At 37.7% G+C, this 18,267-nt stretch overlaps 1 protein-coding gene across 2 annotated transcripts in view; it reads right to left on the bottom strand.

Moving 5' to 3' along the window:
* LOC123514045 overlaps positions 1-18,267 on the bottom strand; it is a 193,084-nt gene that overhangs the window by 39,992 nt on the left and 134,825 nt on the right. For both annotated transcript variants that reach the window (XM_045271628.1, XM_045271629.1), the window contains one exon: positions 2,674-7,297. In XM_045271628.1, coding sequence (XP_045127563.1) covers positions 2,674-7,297 — 4,624 coding nt within the window. The remainder of the gene's footprint in view (positions 1-2,673; positions 7,298-18,267) is intronic.

The following is an 18,267-nucleotide window of genomic DNA, read 5'->3' as shown; positions in this document are numbered from 1 at the left end:
AGCAGTGGAAAATGCAGAGGTAGGAGATGGTATGGAAGAAGTAATCAAAATTAAGATAAAAGGAAAAGGAAAGGAAAAAAGAGATGTTGCAGTAGCATATGCGCCACCAAGAACTAATGCATGAAATCAAGAAGAGTATAAAGAAATAATGACAGATATGAGTAGATATGAGTAATTGTTTAAAAAAATTGAAAGAAAGCAAGAATGTAACACTTATGGGTGACTTCAACTGCAAGGAGGTAAGCTGGGACAACTGGACCACACAAAGAGGAAAAGAGTTGGGGGGATATACACTACTACATTTAATAATGATTAACACTATGACATAGTGAATTAGGGAAACTACAAGAATTGGAGGAAATGAGGAGGCATTAAGGCTCAACCTATTGTTTACGAAAGACATTGACATCATTAAGGAAATAAATGATCAGTGCCCTCTAGGGAAAAGCGACCATCAGTGGCTCATCAGTACATAAGAACGAACTTCACAAAAATGAAAGATAAAATTATGGGAAGGCAGACTTCGCAAAATTAGGTGAATACTTCACAGAAGCTGAATGGAATCAACTATACATAGCAAGTAAAGTGCAACAGAAGCATGATATATTTATGAATATCTATAACGAAGGGATTAAAAGATGTGTTCCCAAAATCAGATTCAGAGAAGGGGAGAAAGAAAGACTGGTATAGCAAAAGAAGTATTTTAGCAAAAATGAAAAAGGACGCAGCATGAAATAGATGGAGAAAAAGAGGACTTAATAATTGGGAAAAATTTAAGGTAGTAAGAAATTCATATGTCCAAACACTATGAGAAGAAAAAAGGAAGTATGAGAAAGATATAGTTGACAAATGTAAAAATGAGCTGAAACTCTTTTATATATACTGTTGAATCTTGATAACTCAGATTTTGTAATAAGTTAGACTTTGACCAACCCAGGGACTAAAGTCTGAGTTGAACTGCCACCCGCTTTATTTAAAAAAAAAATTCTGTTGACATTATCCAAAATACAATTCCAACAAAAAAAAAAATTGCATTTTTGTTGTACTTTAAAATGATACCAAACAAAAGTTAATCAAAGTTTATACTGATTTTGTGGAAATTTTTGAAGTGTGAAAAACACAGATATTCCACTCCTAAGGATTTTTTTCAAAATTTCAACCTTGTTTTGCTATTTGTATTCATCTGATTGACATGAAATTTTACACATGATTGTTTATTCAATGGTGATTTCCTGGAGTATGATAGGATGATAATGCACCAGATCTCTGCTTCTCTAGAAAATATTATTCACTCATACATCGCAAAAGTTTGGGGTAATAATTTTTCTAAATAGGCTACAGTACATTCATTGGTCATTTCCGCAGCTAGGTTTGAAAAGTAGTCTGTGATTGAGTAACAGCTTTCAAACCCCACCATGAAGGGAAAGGATTCAAGACATTTATCCTATTCTTTGCCTAACTCTCTCAATCCTTTTTTATGACTGGTATCTCAGTGGGTCCTTTTATGTTTAATAATTTTTGTTGCCCTTGGTCAGATTTCCCCTTACATAAAAACTTATTAGTAAAAGAAATAAACATCTCTATAATTAGAACTCCCTACATTAATTTCTGAAGAGTGTAATATCTATTTATAGTAATAGATAATGGTCAATAGTAAATAATGGTTAATAGTTAATAAAGTATACACTACAAATGTGCATGACCTCAGTAACCAGTCTTCAGGTATTGAACAACCCAAAGGCAGGATAAACAGCTGAGCAAAGCCAGATGCCAATTATCCACACTCAGATTTGAAGTGAAGCCTGCAGATTTATAACCAGACACGCTAAGCAATGAACTACTAAGGAGCTTTTGATTGATGCCGTCATGAAACTATGATGCATTCCTCAAAATTTATAAAATACATAATCCTCCCCAAATCATGTACTTGAGAAAAAGCTTTTCTCTTTCATCACTCATATTTCTATTCTATTCACCTTGTTGATGCAACTTTTACTCTTTCTTTCATAGCAAGAGTTATAGCTGGTGTTTTCTTCTGAATTTATACATTAGCTCTTAATCAATATTTTCTCATAAAAATCTTACCAAAAGATGCTGCCTCAAAAGTACAGTAATTAAATTAACATTTAACATATTTTGAAAGGACAATGATTACAAAAGTATTGTGAAAGCAACAGTGACATGTATTCATGTAAGGCTAGGAAAAAAAAGAAAGTTTAAATAAAATAATTAAAAAGTGTGTAAGACTTACTGAATAATCAGTGTAGGAAAACCTGATTTATGAAATTCATAAGAAATGAAGTGTTGATACACAGACTAAACAATTACATGGATACCATTATGTTAGGTAACTTGAAAGGCATGACACTCTGAGACTATGTATAGAGAGAGCTACTAGGAAAAAGAATACTTAAATTTAATCACAGAAATTGTAGGAAAAGCAAAGTACAATAAAAAGATATGGGAAGGATGTGTGAAGGATAGCTACTAGGAAAAAGAATATTTAAATTCAATTACAGAAATTGTGAGAAAAGCAAAGATATGGGAAAGATGTGTGAAGGACAGCAATGATCAATTACCAAAATTAATTCATGAATTAAAATTCATAAAAGTTACTGTCAAATTATAGATATGGCTCTGCTTAAGAGAAAAACAAAAGTTTCAGGGTATTACCTTGCACATTTTCAGGTTGGCTATACATCATACTTCTTTTCATCTTCTTGTGGGAAGTTAATGAGTGCTCTTCCTTGTCTTCTTTTAAGTTCAATGGCCTTTTCCTCTGGCTGGATATTTTTTTTGTGGCTTCATTATCCTGAATGTAATCCTTAAGAAAGGCTTCAGTAACATCTGATATGTCAGAAATCTCCTGGGTATTGACTGAATCATTCTTCAGTGATTGGGTTGCTTCCAATAGGTACATGCTGTTGATATCTCTTTCCTTATTATTCCTTTGGGAACCTAAAATAGGTGATCCACATATAACTTTGACGTATTTATCTGTATTTCCTGTATTTTTATCAGTTGTCATCAAAAAAGGTTCTACTGGTGCTGCTTGCCTCTTACAAGTATTACTCAAGTCTTTTTTTGTCCCAAATGAAGGACAATTCTCACTCCTAATACACTGCTGTGATAGTTGTGCTGTTTGTTGCAAAGACTTGTTATTAACATTCACTTGTTTTGTATTGTCAACCCTACTTATAGGAATATTTGTTTTTCCATCACTTATGAAATCAGTATCATTTGAGCTAACTGATAATGGGGATTGGCATTTCATTACTGACTTGAAATGCATTTCATCCACAAATAATTTTCTTGGTTTAATAAGCAAGTTCATTTTATGAACTTTTTCATTGGCATTGTAAGAATCTGTGTTAAGATCTGTGAATGTATCAGCATTTCTTAACTGTAGATTTGTGTTTGTTTTATCAAATTTACTTATCTTTTCTCTATCTATGCTTGACATAGTTTCTTGATTACTGAATGCTGCAAATTCTTTCTCTTCTGCTTTCCTTACAGATAGTGTAATGTTAGAAGAAGGGTTAGAACCCATAATCTTTTTTGGCAAACAGAGGAAATCTGGGTCAAGGAACATTCCATCAGGTTTGCCAACAATCTTACTTGATATTTCAACATTCAAGTATGTTCTCTCTTGCTCTTGAGCTACCTCTTGGTCAAGTGTTTTAATCTCAGAGCCATCAGTCTCCTTCCACAACAAACAAGCTTGTGTAATAGAGCTTTTGTTTACCGAAAGTTTCTTTCCTTTAGCTGTATGAAATCCAGTACCAATTTCTTTCAAGATATTATGTTGCTGTAGAGATTTCATATCTTCACTATTGGTTGCTTCCTTCAAGTAAGCAGCTTGTAAACTAGAGGCTTCATTCATAAATGCCTTTTCTTTTACTTTTAATCCTACATCCATTTCTAAAAAAGTTTTACTTTCAGCATTGTGTATATCTTTGGAATTATTCTTCCTAGAAGAAAATGGTTCATCATGTAATGTGTGCAAACTAATTCCCACTTTATTTGCCTCATTTTTAGTGTCAAGCTGAGATGCAACCAGACTACCAGACTGATGATCTTCTAAAACACAAGTACTGCTACAAATAGAGCTATCTGTATGTGTTGAAGGTAAGCCAGCTTTTGAAAGCTTTTCTAAATCATTCTCTAGTTCATTTGAAAAATTATAATCATTACTAGAATACTCTGTAGTTTTTAATGTGTTAATGGGTATACACTGCTGACTTTCTAATGTTTGTGTTTCTATGGTGGTTTTTAACTCTGCAGGAATACCTGACCTTAATCTTACAGCCTGATCTTTTGATAAGCTATTATATTTATGAAATTTACTGGTCTCATTTTTATGAATCTGTATACTCATATGAGTTTCTTCTAATTTTTCTTCTTCGAAAAACATTTGTGCTTTCCTTAATGCTTCTTTGCTGGTTTTTATCTGAGATCCAGCAGCAGTGCTAAAACCTTGAAATGCACAAGATTTATGTTCTGAAGACATTTCTTTATTTTGCATCAATTTAGCTTCACCAGTACACATCAAACTATTGCTTTCTTTACAAAGTAAGTGTGCACTTTCATAGACCATACTAGCTTTCACTTGTGCCTTTTCACATTTAGCTAACTTTTTAAATCTTCCACCAGTGTTATTAGCTTTTAGGTTCTGTGTTTCAGTAATGCTATAGACACTTGTTTTTCTACTATGGTCATAACATGAATCTTGCATACCAGAAGCTTTACTCATTTCATCTCCATTAGTAAACATATTTCTCATTTCTGCATAAATACTTTCCCTTGATGCTTCTTCATCCAATGTTTCTTGTGTCTTCTCATGAGTACAGTTGCTATTTACCTGAAGAATGTTATAATTGTTTTTATTGTGAAAGTTTCTTCCAAATTTTGATGTTCCTTTTCCTTTATTACCTACATCACTTGGTAAACTGTTACATAAATTCAAAGATCCTACTTCTGATAATGTGCAGACATTTAAATTTGTTGCCATATGCAAACTTGTCAAATTATTTCTTTTACTTTTTTCCTGAGGTATGTCTGAACAATCCATAATAACAGGGTTTCCATTTAGAACTTGTTGCAGTCCTAGATTATGTTCTTCACTTGTTTTCTCCTCCACAAATTTCCTGGCCTTCTCAAGAGCCTTGTCACTGACCTTGACTTGTTTCCCATTGCCAGTTATAAAACCAATAAAGACTGGATCTTTCATTGAATTGCTCCAATTGAAGTAATCTCTATCAAAACCACCTTTCCTACATGTGACTTTTGTAAATACATCACTATCTTTGTCTGGTTTCATTCTTTTGTTATCATCCATAGCAGTACATTCCTCCAATGGAAGAGATGTATCTAGATCAGTATCAGAGAAATCAATATCACTAAAAGTATCAGAGACCAGCTGATTGTTGAGTGAAATGGAGACATCATGGTTTATTTGCTCTTTATTTCCTTGGGTGGACAAACCCTCTGTAGGATTATGCTCATGCACCTTGATTTTTGACAGATCCACTTCTTTTGCATCAATAGGACTTTTCTTTATTTCAGATGATTTAGCCATTTGTTCACATCCATCATGTTGTAATGGTTCAAATGAGGAGCTGGAATTTATATCAGAAATGTCACTATTCACCAGATTTGAAACAGAAAGGAAGTTCTTTTGCCTTATTCCTAAGAAATGAACTTCCTCCTTTGCATTAAGGAGTGTGGCTGGAAGGTTGCAACTAGTTCTTTTACCGTTAGGTATATCTCCATCAAGCAAAGTTTCATCCCCTCCAGCATGAGTGTTGCAAATAGTTCTTTTACTCACTGGTGCATTGTCAATACATCTTTCATCATCTGTTTTATTAACTGGAGTGCTGTAAATGACCCCTTTACTCTCCAACTCTAATGCCTTAGTTGATATTTCACTTGTCATTGTAATATTTGGAGTGTTCCTAGTGGGATCCTTGGTGTCTGGTGCTTCTGTCATATTCCATGTTTCCTCATCTCCTATGATCTCTGTATAAGAAACATTCAACTCCTCATAGCCCTCACCTAAATTAGTTGGATAAACAAATTTTTTTGCAAGTTTATTCTTCTTAAATAAACCAGGCATTTCCATGTCTGTTCTTTCCTGTATTGAATGAGAAATACATTTTTTTTTGTCTTCAGATATTATTTCTATAGATTGTTTTTCTCCATTAGTACTAACAGACAAATTTAGACATTTTGGATTCATTTGAAATGATGGAGTTGTACTATCTAGAATAGACTTCTTTATGGAATGCTCATTTTGGTGTCTTATATCATCTTGGCAATTCAAATCTATCTTCTGCTCTTCATTGAATATCTTGGGATTAGTATTTTCTATTGCCTTAATTTTCTCATTACTTAAAGTGTTTAAAAGGAATCCATCTTTACATAAACTATTTTTTCCAGATATATTTACACTTTCAGTGTGCATATTTTTGTTAGTACTGCTACTAAACATCTCATTCAGACTGCCCTCAACCTCTATGAGAACAATTTTTTTTTTGCTCTTTTCATCAGGTGACTTAACAGAATTAGTTAACTTGACTTCTCCATTTAATTTCAATTCTGAAGTTTCCAGTGTTGATTTGATTTCACCGAGGTTGGTTTCCTTCCTTTGCTTAACTTTGCACACTGGGGAAAGTATTACATCAAATGGATCTTTTGCTGAACCATTAGAATATTTAGAAATAACTGATTTATAATTTTCATGAAGATCAACATCAATAATGCAATTTTTATGTGAACCTAAATTAGTTTCCTGTATTCTTTCCCCTTTCATTTCTTGCACAAATGGGATAGGCTCTAAGAAACTTGTAGGTTTTGGTGACTGTTCATTAAGTACTAAGTGCCTAGCTTTCACAGATCTAGGCTGCACTGGTGTACTGGTCTGGTCTGGTTTCACCAGTTTACAATCCTGCTTCAATTTTGTTTGAAGGCTGTGAATGTGTTCTCCATCACAAAGAAGAGGCCTAATGGCACTTTGCTGATTTTCTCCTGGGGTAACGAATATATTTTTTCCATGTAGTTCATTCTTTTCACAGATAATACTTATTCTGAATCCCTGAGTCCCGGCTTCTAGCCAGCCAGGCTTAGTTCTTTCATCATGACAGGACTTATTTTGTTTTGTTGAAGGCATAGACCTGCAACTGAACCTTGAAACTGGAGAAAAACAGCTGATGATACCAAGACCTGGACTCAATTCTCCACTTGAAGATGACCCAGCAGTACCACATGCTCGCGGACTGAAGAGTGATCGAGCCAACACCTGTAACAATTGAAGAAAGTTATTCATATTGACAAGATGTCTACAAAAGCCATGAAAATTAAATCGAAAGTAATAAAATTCAAATTATTTTTCTTATAAATAATAACACCACCTTTTCTCCTACATAAAATATAAATGCATAAGTAGTATATAGTGATATTATTTTTGTTGGTTCTTTTTGTTTTTGATGAAGACTATAGAAGGAAATTGAATAATAGTCAAGTCTTGATTAAAAAGAGAGTTGTGATCATGGAGACATCACATTATTCATACATAAAGGCAGCTTCACACTTGCCGATTTGTGACTGAAATTGCAAGTCTCTACAAGTATCGGTTGACCCCTTCTAGTTGGAACACGTTGCACATAGCGACTGGAAAGTATCAACCAGTTGGCACCTTGGTGGGAAGTGAATCTAAACAAACAGCTACCCACAAAGATGTCTTCCTTCAGTGATAATGCTGAAGCAGTGGTTGCTCTTCTTTTGGCGTACTGGAAGAGTCAACAGAAAAGAAAATGGCTCTGGATATGTCCCTCCCTAAGCAGAAGGAAAGAAAAGAGTGTCTACCAAACACTAATCTTAAGACTATGCACAATTGCGATCAAATTAAATCCTGGCGAGTCTTTACCTCCAACACCCTGCATTGAGGGAAACAGTTCTTGGAGTTTTTTTTTTTTTTATTTAATTTTTTTCTTTTATGTTATGGACTAAAGCACCTGTAGGCATGCTTGAAAAGCATATGTGGGAAGTGCTGTTCAGCTTCTGCCCATTAGTGGCACAGGCAATTTTATTTATAGTGGTACCCATATTAGGGCCCATATCACCAACCAAGCGCATCTTTGGTGTAACCACCTAGAACGTTGGTATCATGGTGAGATATAGGTAACTCAAAACCACTCAACAAATGGCATAGCTTCAAAGTGGTATGTGGTGGGATTCGAACCTACGCGTGTATGTCTGCCCGATCCACAAACGCAGGAAGTAAAGTAGCATCAAAAAGAGCAAAAAAAGTATCTACTTTCTGCAGCTCATGTGATGGCAAGCCTTACCTATGTCTGTCATGCTTTGAAACAAAACATTCAAAGTAAATAATGGAAACATGTGGCAGGTATTTTTTCTTTTCTTTCTTTCTTTTTTCATTACTTATGTTTATAAGATATGAAATTTTTGAGGATCACCAATGGTTCCTTTTGCTAAAGTTTGTCCAATTGATAGGAAAATTATGAAAAGATCAATAATGAAAATTACTAAAGCTTGTCAAGGAAAGTCCAATCTGTTTCAATTATTTGTCATAGAAATGTTTTATGTTCTGAAGGGTTTTACTACATTTATTAGAATTAATTAATAAAGAGAATTTATGTTCTCCTGAAGGAAAAAATGCATTATATTTTATGTATTAGGAAAATAGTAAGAAAAAAAAACTATTTTTTCATTTATTTTTTTATATTTGTAGAATTGAAACAAACTTCATATTACTTATCGATAAGTGTTTACTATGCCCTCCTACGCATACTGTTTATTGCAATTTTATTATATAATCCAATTTCTGTTAATAGTAAGATAGAAATGTGATATCTAAGAAAACTGCTGTATGACCCACTGCATCGCAACAGTGGCCAAATGCTGGCGACCCACCGGTGGGTCGCATCGCAAGTAATGTGTTAAGACATTCAAGTATTGAGTCTCCACTGTATGGGACACAAGGTGAATATGCTGAGAAATGATCCACTCACAGTGCAGGTTGGCTCAAGACTGAGGAGTAAGGACTCAGAACTGTGAGAAGGAACAGTTGAGCATCTCTGAATTATCACTCAGTACCACAGAGTCAAGGTGATCCTCATGGCATGATCATATATGAAATAGAAGGGCAGAAACTCAAATATTGTGGTGAAAGCAGCAACTGAGCTAAAGGGGATCACTAGAAAAAGGAGAAGTGGCTGCTGATTGGCAATGGCTGCTATCCCTCAACTTTACATCCAATCATAACAAAACGCATCAACACCATCATCGTTACAGAAGGAGGAAAAAAACTACAAGTGGAATGTTATGTCAAGGAGCATGGCAATACAGCAGCAGCAAGGGCTTTGAGGCTACCAGCTACATAAAAAATTATACGTGCCTGGCAACAACATGAAGAACACAAGGAAAGGTAAACATACCATTCGTTGCTTAGCCTCACATTAATCAGAACTTAAGGATGGCATTGCTTGGTTTTTAGGTTAGGTTTCTTTAGTATCCCTTGTGGGCCATGGTGTACCGGATACAGCTAGAAGCATAGCATTGGCAATGCTGCTCAATGTAAACAGTCCAACAGCTGGGCTGCCGTGTCCACCGATCTTCCCCTTAACCTCCATCCCCACTGCCATCAAAGCATTTTCTGTTTCTTTTCTAGGTAATTTTCTTGATTTCAGACCTCTTTCATAATTCACAATACTTCATGTAATGCTCCCCCAAATAAAAAAAAACCCTGATTGTTGGGAATGAGAGCTAGGTATAAGTTGTTGTTTAAAAAATCATAACTTGAAAAATATTCATCTGTGACAATTTTACATATACCATCAATCATTTCACTACATTTCTCACCAGAAAAACATAAGCCAAATACCAGATTCAATGGTTGAGTGAAACTAAACTGTGAATTGATCATGATTTCTGCTTGTATAATGTGTTATTATATTGCTTTTAACAATATATGTTTAAATACACAAAAAACTTTTTTTCTGATTTTGACTGCTGAAATGGGGGTGTATCTTATATGCCCACACATCCTATATGCCATGAAATATGGTATTTATTTATAAGTTTATACAATAAGCCCCTGCACTTGGCGAATCTCAGCTTGGCGAAATTCACTTTTGGTGGTAGGGTAGCCACGGACCATCAAGTGCACACTTGGCAATTTGAATTCAAACTTGGCGGTCCCCTGGTAGCCACACAGCGAACCACACAGCTCCCCGGTGATGTCAGACCTCTCTCTAAACCTATCAGAATGCAGTGTGAGAGTCCCCTTCAACTATTTTGTTTGTACTACCCTCTGTTCTGCTAGCTTAGGAGCAAATTCTGGCAATTTACCGCCAAAATACCAGTGCAATAGGTGGTACTATTCAGGGTAAGGACAATGGTGATGGCGGCAAGGACTAAAATGGGCTAAGGAAACAGGTGGAAAAATGGGAGTACAGATGAGGAAAGCATTATAAATCGTACAGTGTGAGTGAAAAGGAGAAAATTATCATGATGATAGACGAAGGAAGCAGAAACTGTGACATAGTTAGAGCGTTAAATGTACCAGAGTCAACAGTGAGGTGATTACGAAATGTTAAAGAGGATATTAAAAAAGCAAGCCTATCTTCAGTCTGTTTCAGGTTAGTTACAGCCTTTATATCATATCTTATTAGCTTTATTTATTGTTTATTGGTCTGTTTTGTACATGTGTTCTAATATGTGAAGGCAAAAGATTTTATTTCAGCTCGAAAGATGGTATTTCAAGGGTCAAAAGAGGGACTTTGGCAATGTCCAAAGACTGATTGAGGCATTTTTAGGCAATTTATATGGTATAAAGAACATGTGCTTGGCAAAATTCGCATTTGGCGGTAGTTTCGCTAGACTAATTTATTCGCCAAGTGCGTGGGCTTATTGTACATGTTTTATACATAGTATGCATGTCTTGCATTGCATTGTGGGAATATTGTTCCTTTGCCCACCACTGTGTCTTAGTGTCTCTTGGCAGAGTTGCTGGCTGATAGTCACTAAGCTACCACGTTCTCTTCATTCTCCACCCTTGTTGTCTGTGTCTGATAGCTAAAATATATTTGTGTTACCCATGTAGTGTTTGCACTTTGCCTTAGGAGCTTATGGACTGCCACATGTTAGCCAGCAGTGCCCCAGTATATGATATTGCTGGCAGTGGTGGTTTTCCACTGCATAATATTGATGGCTAGTGACTTACCTATGTCTGCCCTGCTTCACCCGCCACATGCCACGTCTGCTATCTAGTAATACTAGCTCTTAAGCTTTCCCTGGCCTCCCACAAACTTGGTTACCAATCCTGGTCATCAACTCCTGCTGCCTGCTGTGTGCTGTCTTCTCTCAGCAGCACGCTGTTCCTGGTGAGCCTTTGGGCGTTTTGCTGTTGATGCAACATGCGCCCTTAGTCCCTAATTCCTGCTCCCTGCTGCCAGCTCCCTTGCTGCTGACCCTGTACAGCTTCTGCAGCACAATATTCTTACTGTGTCTACTGGTGCTCCTGCATTAGTCAGGTGTGTGGTGCCTTCATCTTTCTGTCTGATTAACTTCACTGTCTTGGCCCCACTGACCAGCCAGCTGCCCATTCAGCACCCATGTCCTACTCACCACTTAAGTCTTCTCCTGCTCCAGCCAACTGTCCTGGAGTTCTGTTTCCTCTGGAGAATGTGGTCACACTTCTGTACCACATATTGCCTGAGTTATAATGCCATACATCCTTCTTTTGTATTTTTCTATAATTATTTTTTTCTGTTTCGTAGGCAGTGGTTTCCTGCCCAATACTGGCTGTAACGCTTGATATTATTGGCTTTCATGTGTCACATAATCACCAGTGCCTCTGTGATGTATTTTTGTGTCATTTTTTTTTTTTTCTTACAGATTTAATTTTCTGTGGATCTCTGTGCACTGTACATTATTTCTAGTGTGATTCTCCACTGTATATTCTTTCTGGTTTAAGTTTACACTGTATATTATTTCTACTGTAATTATATTGCTCTTTTTGACAGTGTCTGTGATTTATAGGTTATCAATAAATTATTCTTTTTTTGCATATTAACTAAAGTTATTATTAGTTTTCAGTCCTGTGACATTTTCTTTATATGCTGTTAGGCTGCTTTACCTAAAACTGATAATTTTTCTTTTACATGTGCATTCACTTTTAATTGGTATGTTTATTGGCGTTACTATTTATTATTTTGTATGTTCTTTTTCTCATTGTATGTTTATTAATTTGTGTATTTTATCAGGTTTGCACTGATATCTTTTGTTCTTATGTCTTGTGCTAATATTTCTTATGCCTTCCTAGTTGTTCTGTGAAGCTTTCCACTGCTTCTGATGTCTGGATGATCCATGTACCTGAAAAATTCTTGGATGATTCAGTGTCTCACAGTAGTCAGTAACTGTTATCCTAATTCCTCATATTTTTCTTTCAATTTATGTATTTACCTAGTTGTATTATACAGGGTTCGAGTGGGGCTCAGAGTGTCCTGTCTCCATGTGCCCATTTACCCAAATTTTTCTTAAAGATATGCACATTATGTGCTGTAACATCTTCATTATTCAATGCATTCCACTTCTCCACCATTCTATACGGAAAACTGTAGTTTCCAATATCCTTCACACACTTCCTCATCCTGATCTTTACATGTCCTCTTGTCCTTCTATTTTCTGTCATCAGCACCAGGTCATCCTTGTCTATCTTTTAAATGCCATTGACTATCTTGTACATTGTTATTAGGTCTCATCGCTCTCTTCTGTCTTGTAAGGTTAGTAGACCCATTTCTTCAGCCGTTCTTCATAAGTTAGGTCCTTTAGTTTCGACATCATCTCTGTAGAAATCTTCTGTATCTATTCTAGTCTATCAGTGTAGTGGTGCTATCTATTATATTCCTGTCACCATGTCTACTACTCCTCCTCCTACCTGTACTATTTTTACTACATACTACCTGTACTGCTGCCACTGCTGCTGCTACTACTACTACTACTACTACTACTACTACTACTACTACTACTACTGTTGCTACTGCTACTATTACTGCTACTGCTACTACCACTACTATCCCTGTCCTTCCTACCATGGCTTCTCCCACTATTAAGCTTTTGTACCATGATCCTATGAGGTTTAGTGGTGAAGACATTACTTATTATACACCACACACAATTCCTTCAGATCTGTGAGGATGTACTTACAAATTCTCATATTATTTCAGGTGCAGATAAAATTTCTTTTGTGAGATCACATCTTCCTGGTTCTCTAGCTTCTGATTTCATGAGTGCTTCAGCTTTTGATCCCAAGGCTTTGAATTATAACTATGTAAATTTTAACCCTTAACTTCCGGCGGTCGTATATAAACGTTTGCGTCAGAACGTCCGAAGTGACGGGATTCGTCCCAGTAATCAAGATTTTTCCCGGCGTAATTTTAAGTCTCCCGCGCGCTCTCTTGAGGCGGATGGTGAGTAGAAGTATCTGGCATCTTTTACCACACAAGTGTTTCCACAAGAGCTCCTAATTTTAGAGGTAACTGAACTGTTTTCCCGTTTTATGGGCGACACTTGGCAACTCCGGTGACGCTGGGTAGAAAGGTCAGTGATAACAGCGAAGGATCGGGTCAGATTGTAAATCACCATGGAGCAAGGCAGAACCCTTTACTTAGCAGTGGTTCTGAGCTAGAAGAAAGTGACAGTGAATATATAGAAGAAGAAACTGGGGAAAGTGAAGAGACTAGTAGTGAGGACACGGATGTAGAGCATCATTCACCTGCTTTCTCAGGAGAACAGACAGAGAGACAGAGACTCTTACACAGTATAAGTGACAGTGAAGGCAATAATGATGAAGAACAGACTCCAGATAATGTGTCAAGGACACAGAGTGTTTCTAGGAGACGAGGCATGCGCGTGCTCCTCGCGTTCTGGGGAGACGATCAAGGGGGCGTGGCAGAGGTGGCGCGAGACCCCGACCTGTCTTTCAATGGAGGGAATTCAATGATGATTTTTCCCAGTTATGCCTGATTTATCTGTGTCTCCTGGCATAACAGCTGAATTCCCTCCTGTGCAACACAATTGTGACTATTTCATGGCGTTTCTCAGTGATGCTTTCTTGGACCATATAGTGAGTGAGAGCAACACTTTTCATGATGAAGAAACAGCAGATGATGATGATGTGCCCCATAGCTCTCACGAGAAAGAGTGGAAAAACATCACAAGAAATGAACTCCTGACGTTCATAGCCGTCACGCTTCTTATGAGTCATTCGAGAAAAGCTTTGAGGTAACTCATCTGAGTCACACACGCGGGCCTACACACATCAACACTTGTCAGAGAGAGAGAGAGAGAGAGAGAGAGAGAGAGAGAGAGAGAGAGAGAGTAGAGAGAGAGACACACACACACACACACACACACACACACACACACACACACACACACACACACACACACACACACACACACACACACACGTGTCTCAGAAATCAGTGATATATGACACACACACACACACACACACACACACACACACACACACACACACACACACACACACACACACACACACACACACACACACACGTGTCTCAGAAATCAGTGATAATATGTCCTTCCTTCCTCTCTCTCTCTCTCTCTCTCTCTCTCTCTCTCTCTCTCTCTCTCTCTCTCTCTCACACACACACAGAGAGAGAGAGAGAGAGAGAGAGAGAGAGAGAGAGAGAGAGAGAGAGAGAGAGAGAGAGAGAGAGAGAGAGAGAGAGAGAGAGAGAGAGAGAGAGAGCTCGCTCTCGGGCTGTTTCCTCTTGACTGGTCACACCGTGTCCGGAGGAGGAAACTTTGATAAGGCAATAACTAAACTCTCAGACGTCATATCGAGCTGGAAAGTACATCATTGTATTCAGAATAACACAGAGAAAATAATTATCAGTATTCAAACTGTGTTCTGACAATTTTTAGGTGTACCATTTTTCCCCGTCATTAGACAGGAAAAAATATTTTAATCCCCGGAAGTTAAGGGTTAAATCTAATTTTCTGCAAAAGTTTTGTTTTCTCAGTCAAAGGAATCTTTTCAATGGGTCTTTGATCCTGCTTAAACTCTCAGTGATCACTCATCATATTTAGACTACTTGCATTCGCAATCTCGCTCTGCTCTGCTTGCATCTCAAACTGTTGAGTCCCTTAAGGCTGCTTCTTGGTTCTGCAATAGTTCTCTAACTGAGGAGAACTTTAATTTCATCATGGAATTCCAATATTATATAAACTTCTTAAATCTTCAAGAGCGCTGCATTGCTTCTACCCTTCATTACAAACGTGGCAAATCACTCTTAGATTTTGCTTCCAATTGCAAACAAGAAAAAAAACAGCCTCCTCCTCCTTTCTTTGCTGCTACTAGTGAGTCTCATTCTGATTCCTCACAGGCATCTTATAACCCAGACCACCAGAATGTGTCTTCTAGGTGTAGTTATTGTCACAAACAGGGTCACATTACCAAGCATTGCTTTTTGTGTCTAAGCCATGAACACTTAGCTGCTCATGCAACAAAGCCTCAAATGCATTTTCATGCTCATCATGTTTCACCTACACACAATGATTCTTTGCATTCTTCTCAACCTTCAGTTAAGTTCATTCTACCTCATGTGGACATTCTTATGATGTAAATTTACTGACGTGTTACAGACTCGTGTGTCTGTATTCGTTCAATAGAATGTATGTATGTTGAGCTATATTTTCAAATCCTTGTAACGGTATCTAGGAAGAGTGTGCGAGTGAAGTGCTAGCATTTCATATGAACTTGAGCGGAATGAAGCACTAGTTTCGTATGAGCTTGAGTGGAGGTGAGGAATGAAAGTGGAGGTTGAGAGACAGGACAGCAAGAAGAACCACTACCTCAGCTGCAGCTCTGACCGTCTCACACCACCAACCGCCTACCTCACACTGTCACTGATCCTGTAGTTGTCACCATTACTCCAAGCCTGGCTTCTGCATTTGCCCACCTACCCCTTATTGTAATAAAGTAAATGTTGTATTAGATTAAGGATATTACAGGTCAGTTCTTTGTTTACTTATGTTACACATTAAAAGTTTGTTTTCTTTCATATGCAAACTGTAAAATAACAGTGATCCAATTCCTTAAAAAGGAATCCAATACCTTTTGTACTTTTACACACAGTGTTCATAGGATCTCATACTTTATAATGTACTGTTGTGGTACATATACCTTCGAGAGATGTCTCAAGAAGACGCAAGGCAGATATGTAGCTTTTCTTTTAAATAAAGAGTATGGGGAGCTACGCGTCTTCAACTTCCCTTCCCGAAGCACTGCAACGAGGATGGGATAGTAGCTGGTCACCGCATGATAGACTACTAGGCATGTGTGTTGCAGGTATGTAGAGTGGAGCAGTGTGCTACAAACATAACAAAACTGGCAACGAGGATGGGATAGTAGCTGGTCACCGCATGATAGACTACTAGGCATGTGTGTTGCAGGTACAGGCAACCCCCGTTTAACGAAGGGTTTACGTTCCTAAAAAACACTTCGTTAAGCGAAATTTCGTTAAACGAACCGATTATAACAAGTTTAACCCCTGACTTGAACTTCCACTGAGAGTAAGCAAAGCCAGAGTGCATCATAGTACGGTGAAAGGTTTAATGAAAGTAAAACTTATGAAGTTTAACAATTAGGCAGTTAAATTTAATTTAAGTCATTATACTGTACACTAATGTATGTATGTACGTAGCTTTATAATGTTGATGATCTTAAATTTATGAAGGGAGGGAGAGTGAAACGGGAAAGACACTAACCGGCAACCTGTGGAATGTAAACAAAGGGCGCATCATTGTACCGCATACAAAACTTATGTACCACATTTCCACAAGGCTTTCCATTTTATCCATTGTAGAGTCACGAGTTCAGGTGGTTCTTTTTAGCTTGCAAGGAAGATACAGTCTCACCAGCCTTCTTAATAGTCTGCTGACTTGAAAATAGTAGAGACAGTAGATGGAGTCAAGATGGTGGCCAGCAATGCTGTAGTTTTCTTGCCTCTCTCATGTGTGAATAATATCCAGCTTCACTTCGAGAGTAAGAGACTTCCTGGTCTTCTTAGGAATGCTAGGCCACATTGCAAGGAGTTTTGGTGGGAAGTTGAGCGAGTGAAGACGACCTGCTGCTGACGCTGTTATGGGAGTGAGTGGTGCGTGTTGTCCACAAGAGGCTTGATCTTGATCTTGATCTTGATTCTACAGATGTCCCAGGATTTCTCCTGAGGCATTCCTTAGTATTTGCGGCTGCTAGTGTATTCAAAAGCTTGTCAGCTTGCGTGATACGGCGGGGCTTTCAAACTTGGAAAAAAATTACCTGGATAAAACTTCGTTAAAGCGAGTTTGGTATTCATTAAATGAGCAGATGGTAGTAAAATGAAACCTTCATTGTAGCGAAATTTCGTTGTGTGAACCTTCGTTAAACGGGGGTTGCCTGTATGTAGAGCGGAGCAGTGTGCTACAAACATAACAAAACTGGCGACGAGCGGACAACCCACTTAGGACAAAACGATGCCCCTAGACGTGGATCAGCCTCCGATCTTCTCCCTGTTAGAGGACCCGGCATCAGTAGCTATCCAGTGGAAGAAGTGGAAGACACGGTTCCAGTTCTACTTGGATGCTACCAGAGTTACCAATGGACCTCAGAGGCGTGCATTACTCTTGCATGTGGCAGGTCCGGAGGTACAAGAAATATTCAGCACACTACCACCACCCCTGACAACCTATGAGGTACAAACAGCCCTAGATAAACACTTCACACCTAAGACAAACATAAGGTATGAACGTGTATTGTTCAGACAGGTCAGGCAAGAGGAATGTGAAACAACAGATAGCTTTGTCACACGACTCAGGAAGTTAGCAGAAACCTGTGAATTCCATGACACTGAGGATGCTATGCTAGATCAGTTGATTGAGAAATGAGAAAAGCTATTCAGGAGACAGACTTAACTCTAGAGAAAATGTTACTGCTAGCTAGAGCTATGGAAGCATCAGACAGGCAAGCTAAGGTAATTGAAGGTAATAACCATAGTAGCCAGCCTGCTAAATCTGTTGTGAATCAGATAAAAAAGAATGCCAGGACCAAAGTAGATGGAAAGAACACTGTCAGTACTACCAATTCTAAGTACAAACCAAGTCATCCTACATAACCACAAGGTAACAAACAAACTATAACAAATAGGAAATGTTATAGATGTGGCTACACAAATC

The sequence above is a fragment of the Portunus trituberculatus genome, chromosome 37, assembly GCF_017591435.1.
Source record: "Portunus trituberculatus isolate SZX2019 chromosome 37, ASM1759143v1, whole genome shotgun sequence".
Lineage (NCBI taxonomy): Eukaryota > Metazoa > Arthropoda > Malacostraca > Decapoda > Portunidae > Portunus > Portunus trituberculatus.
This window is presented reverse-complemented; position numbering and strand designations above follow the sequence as displayed.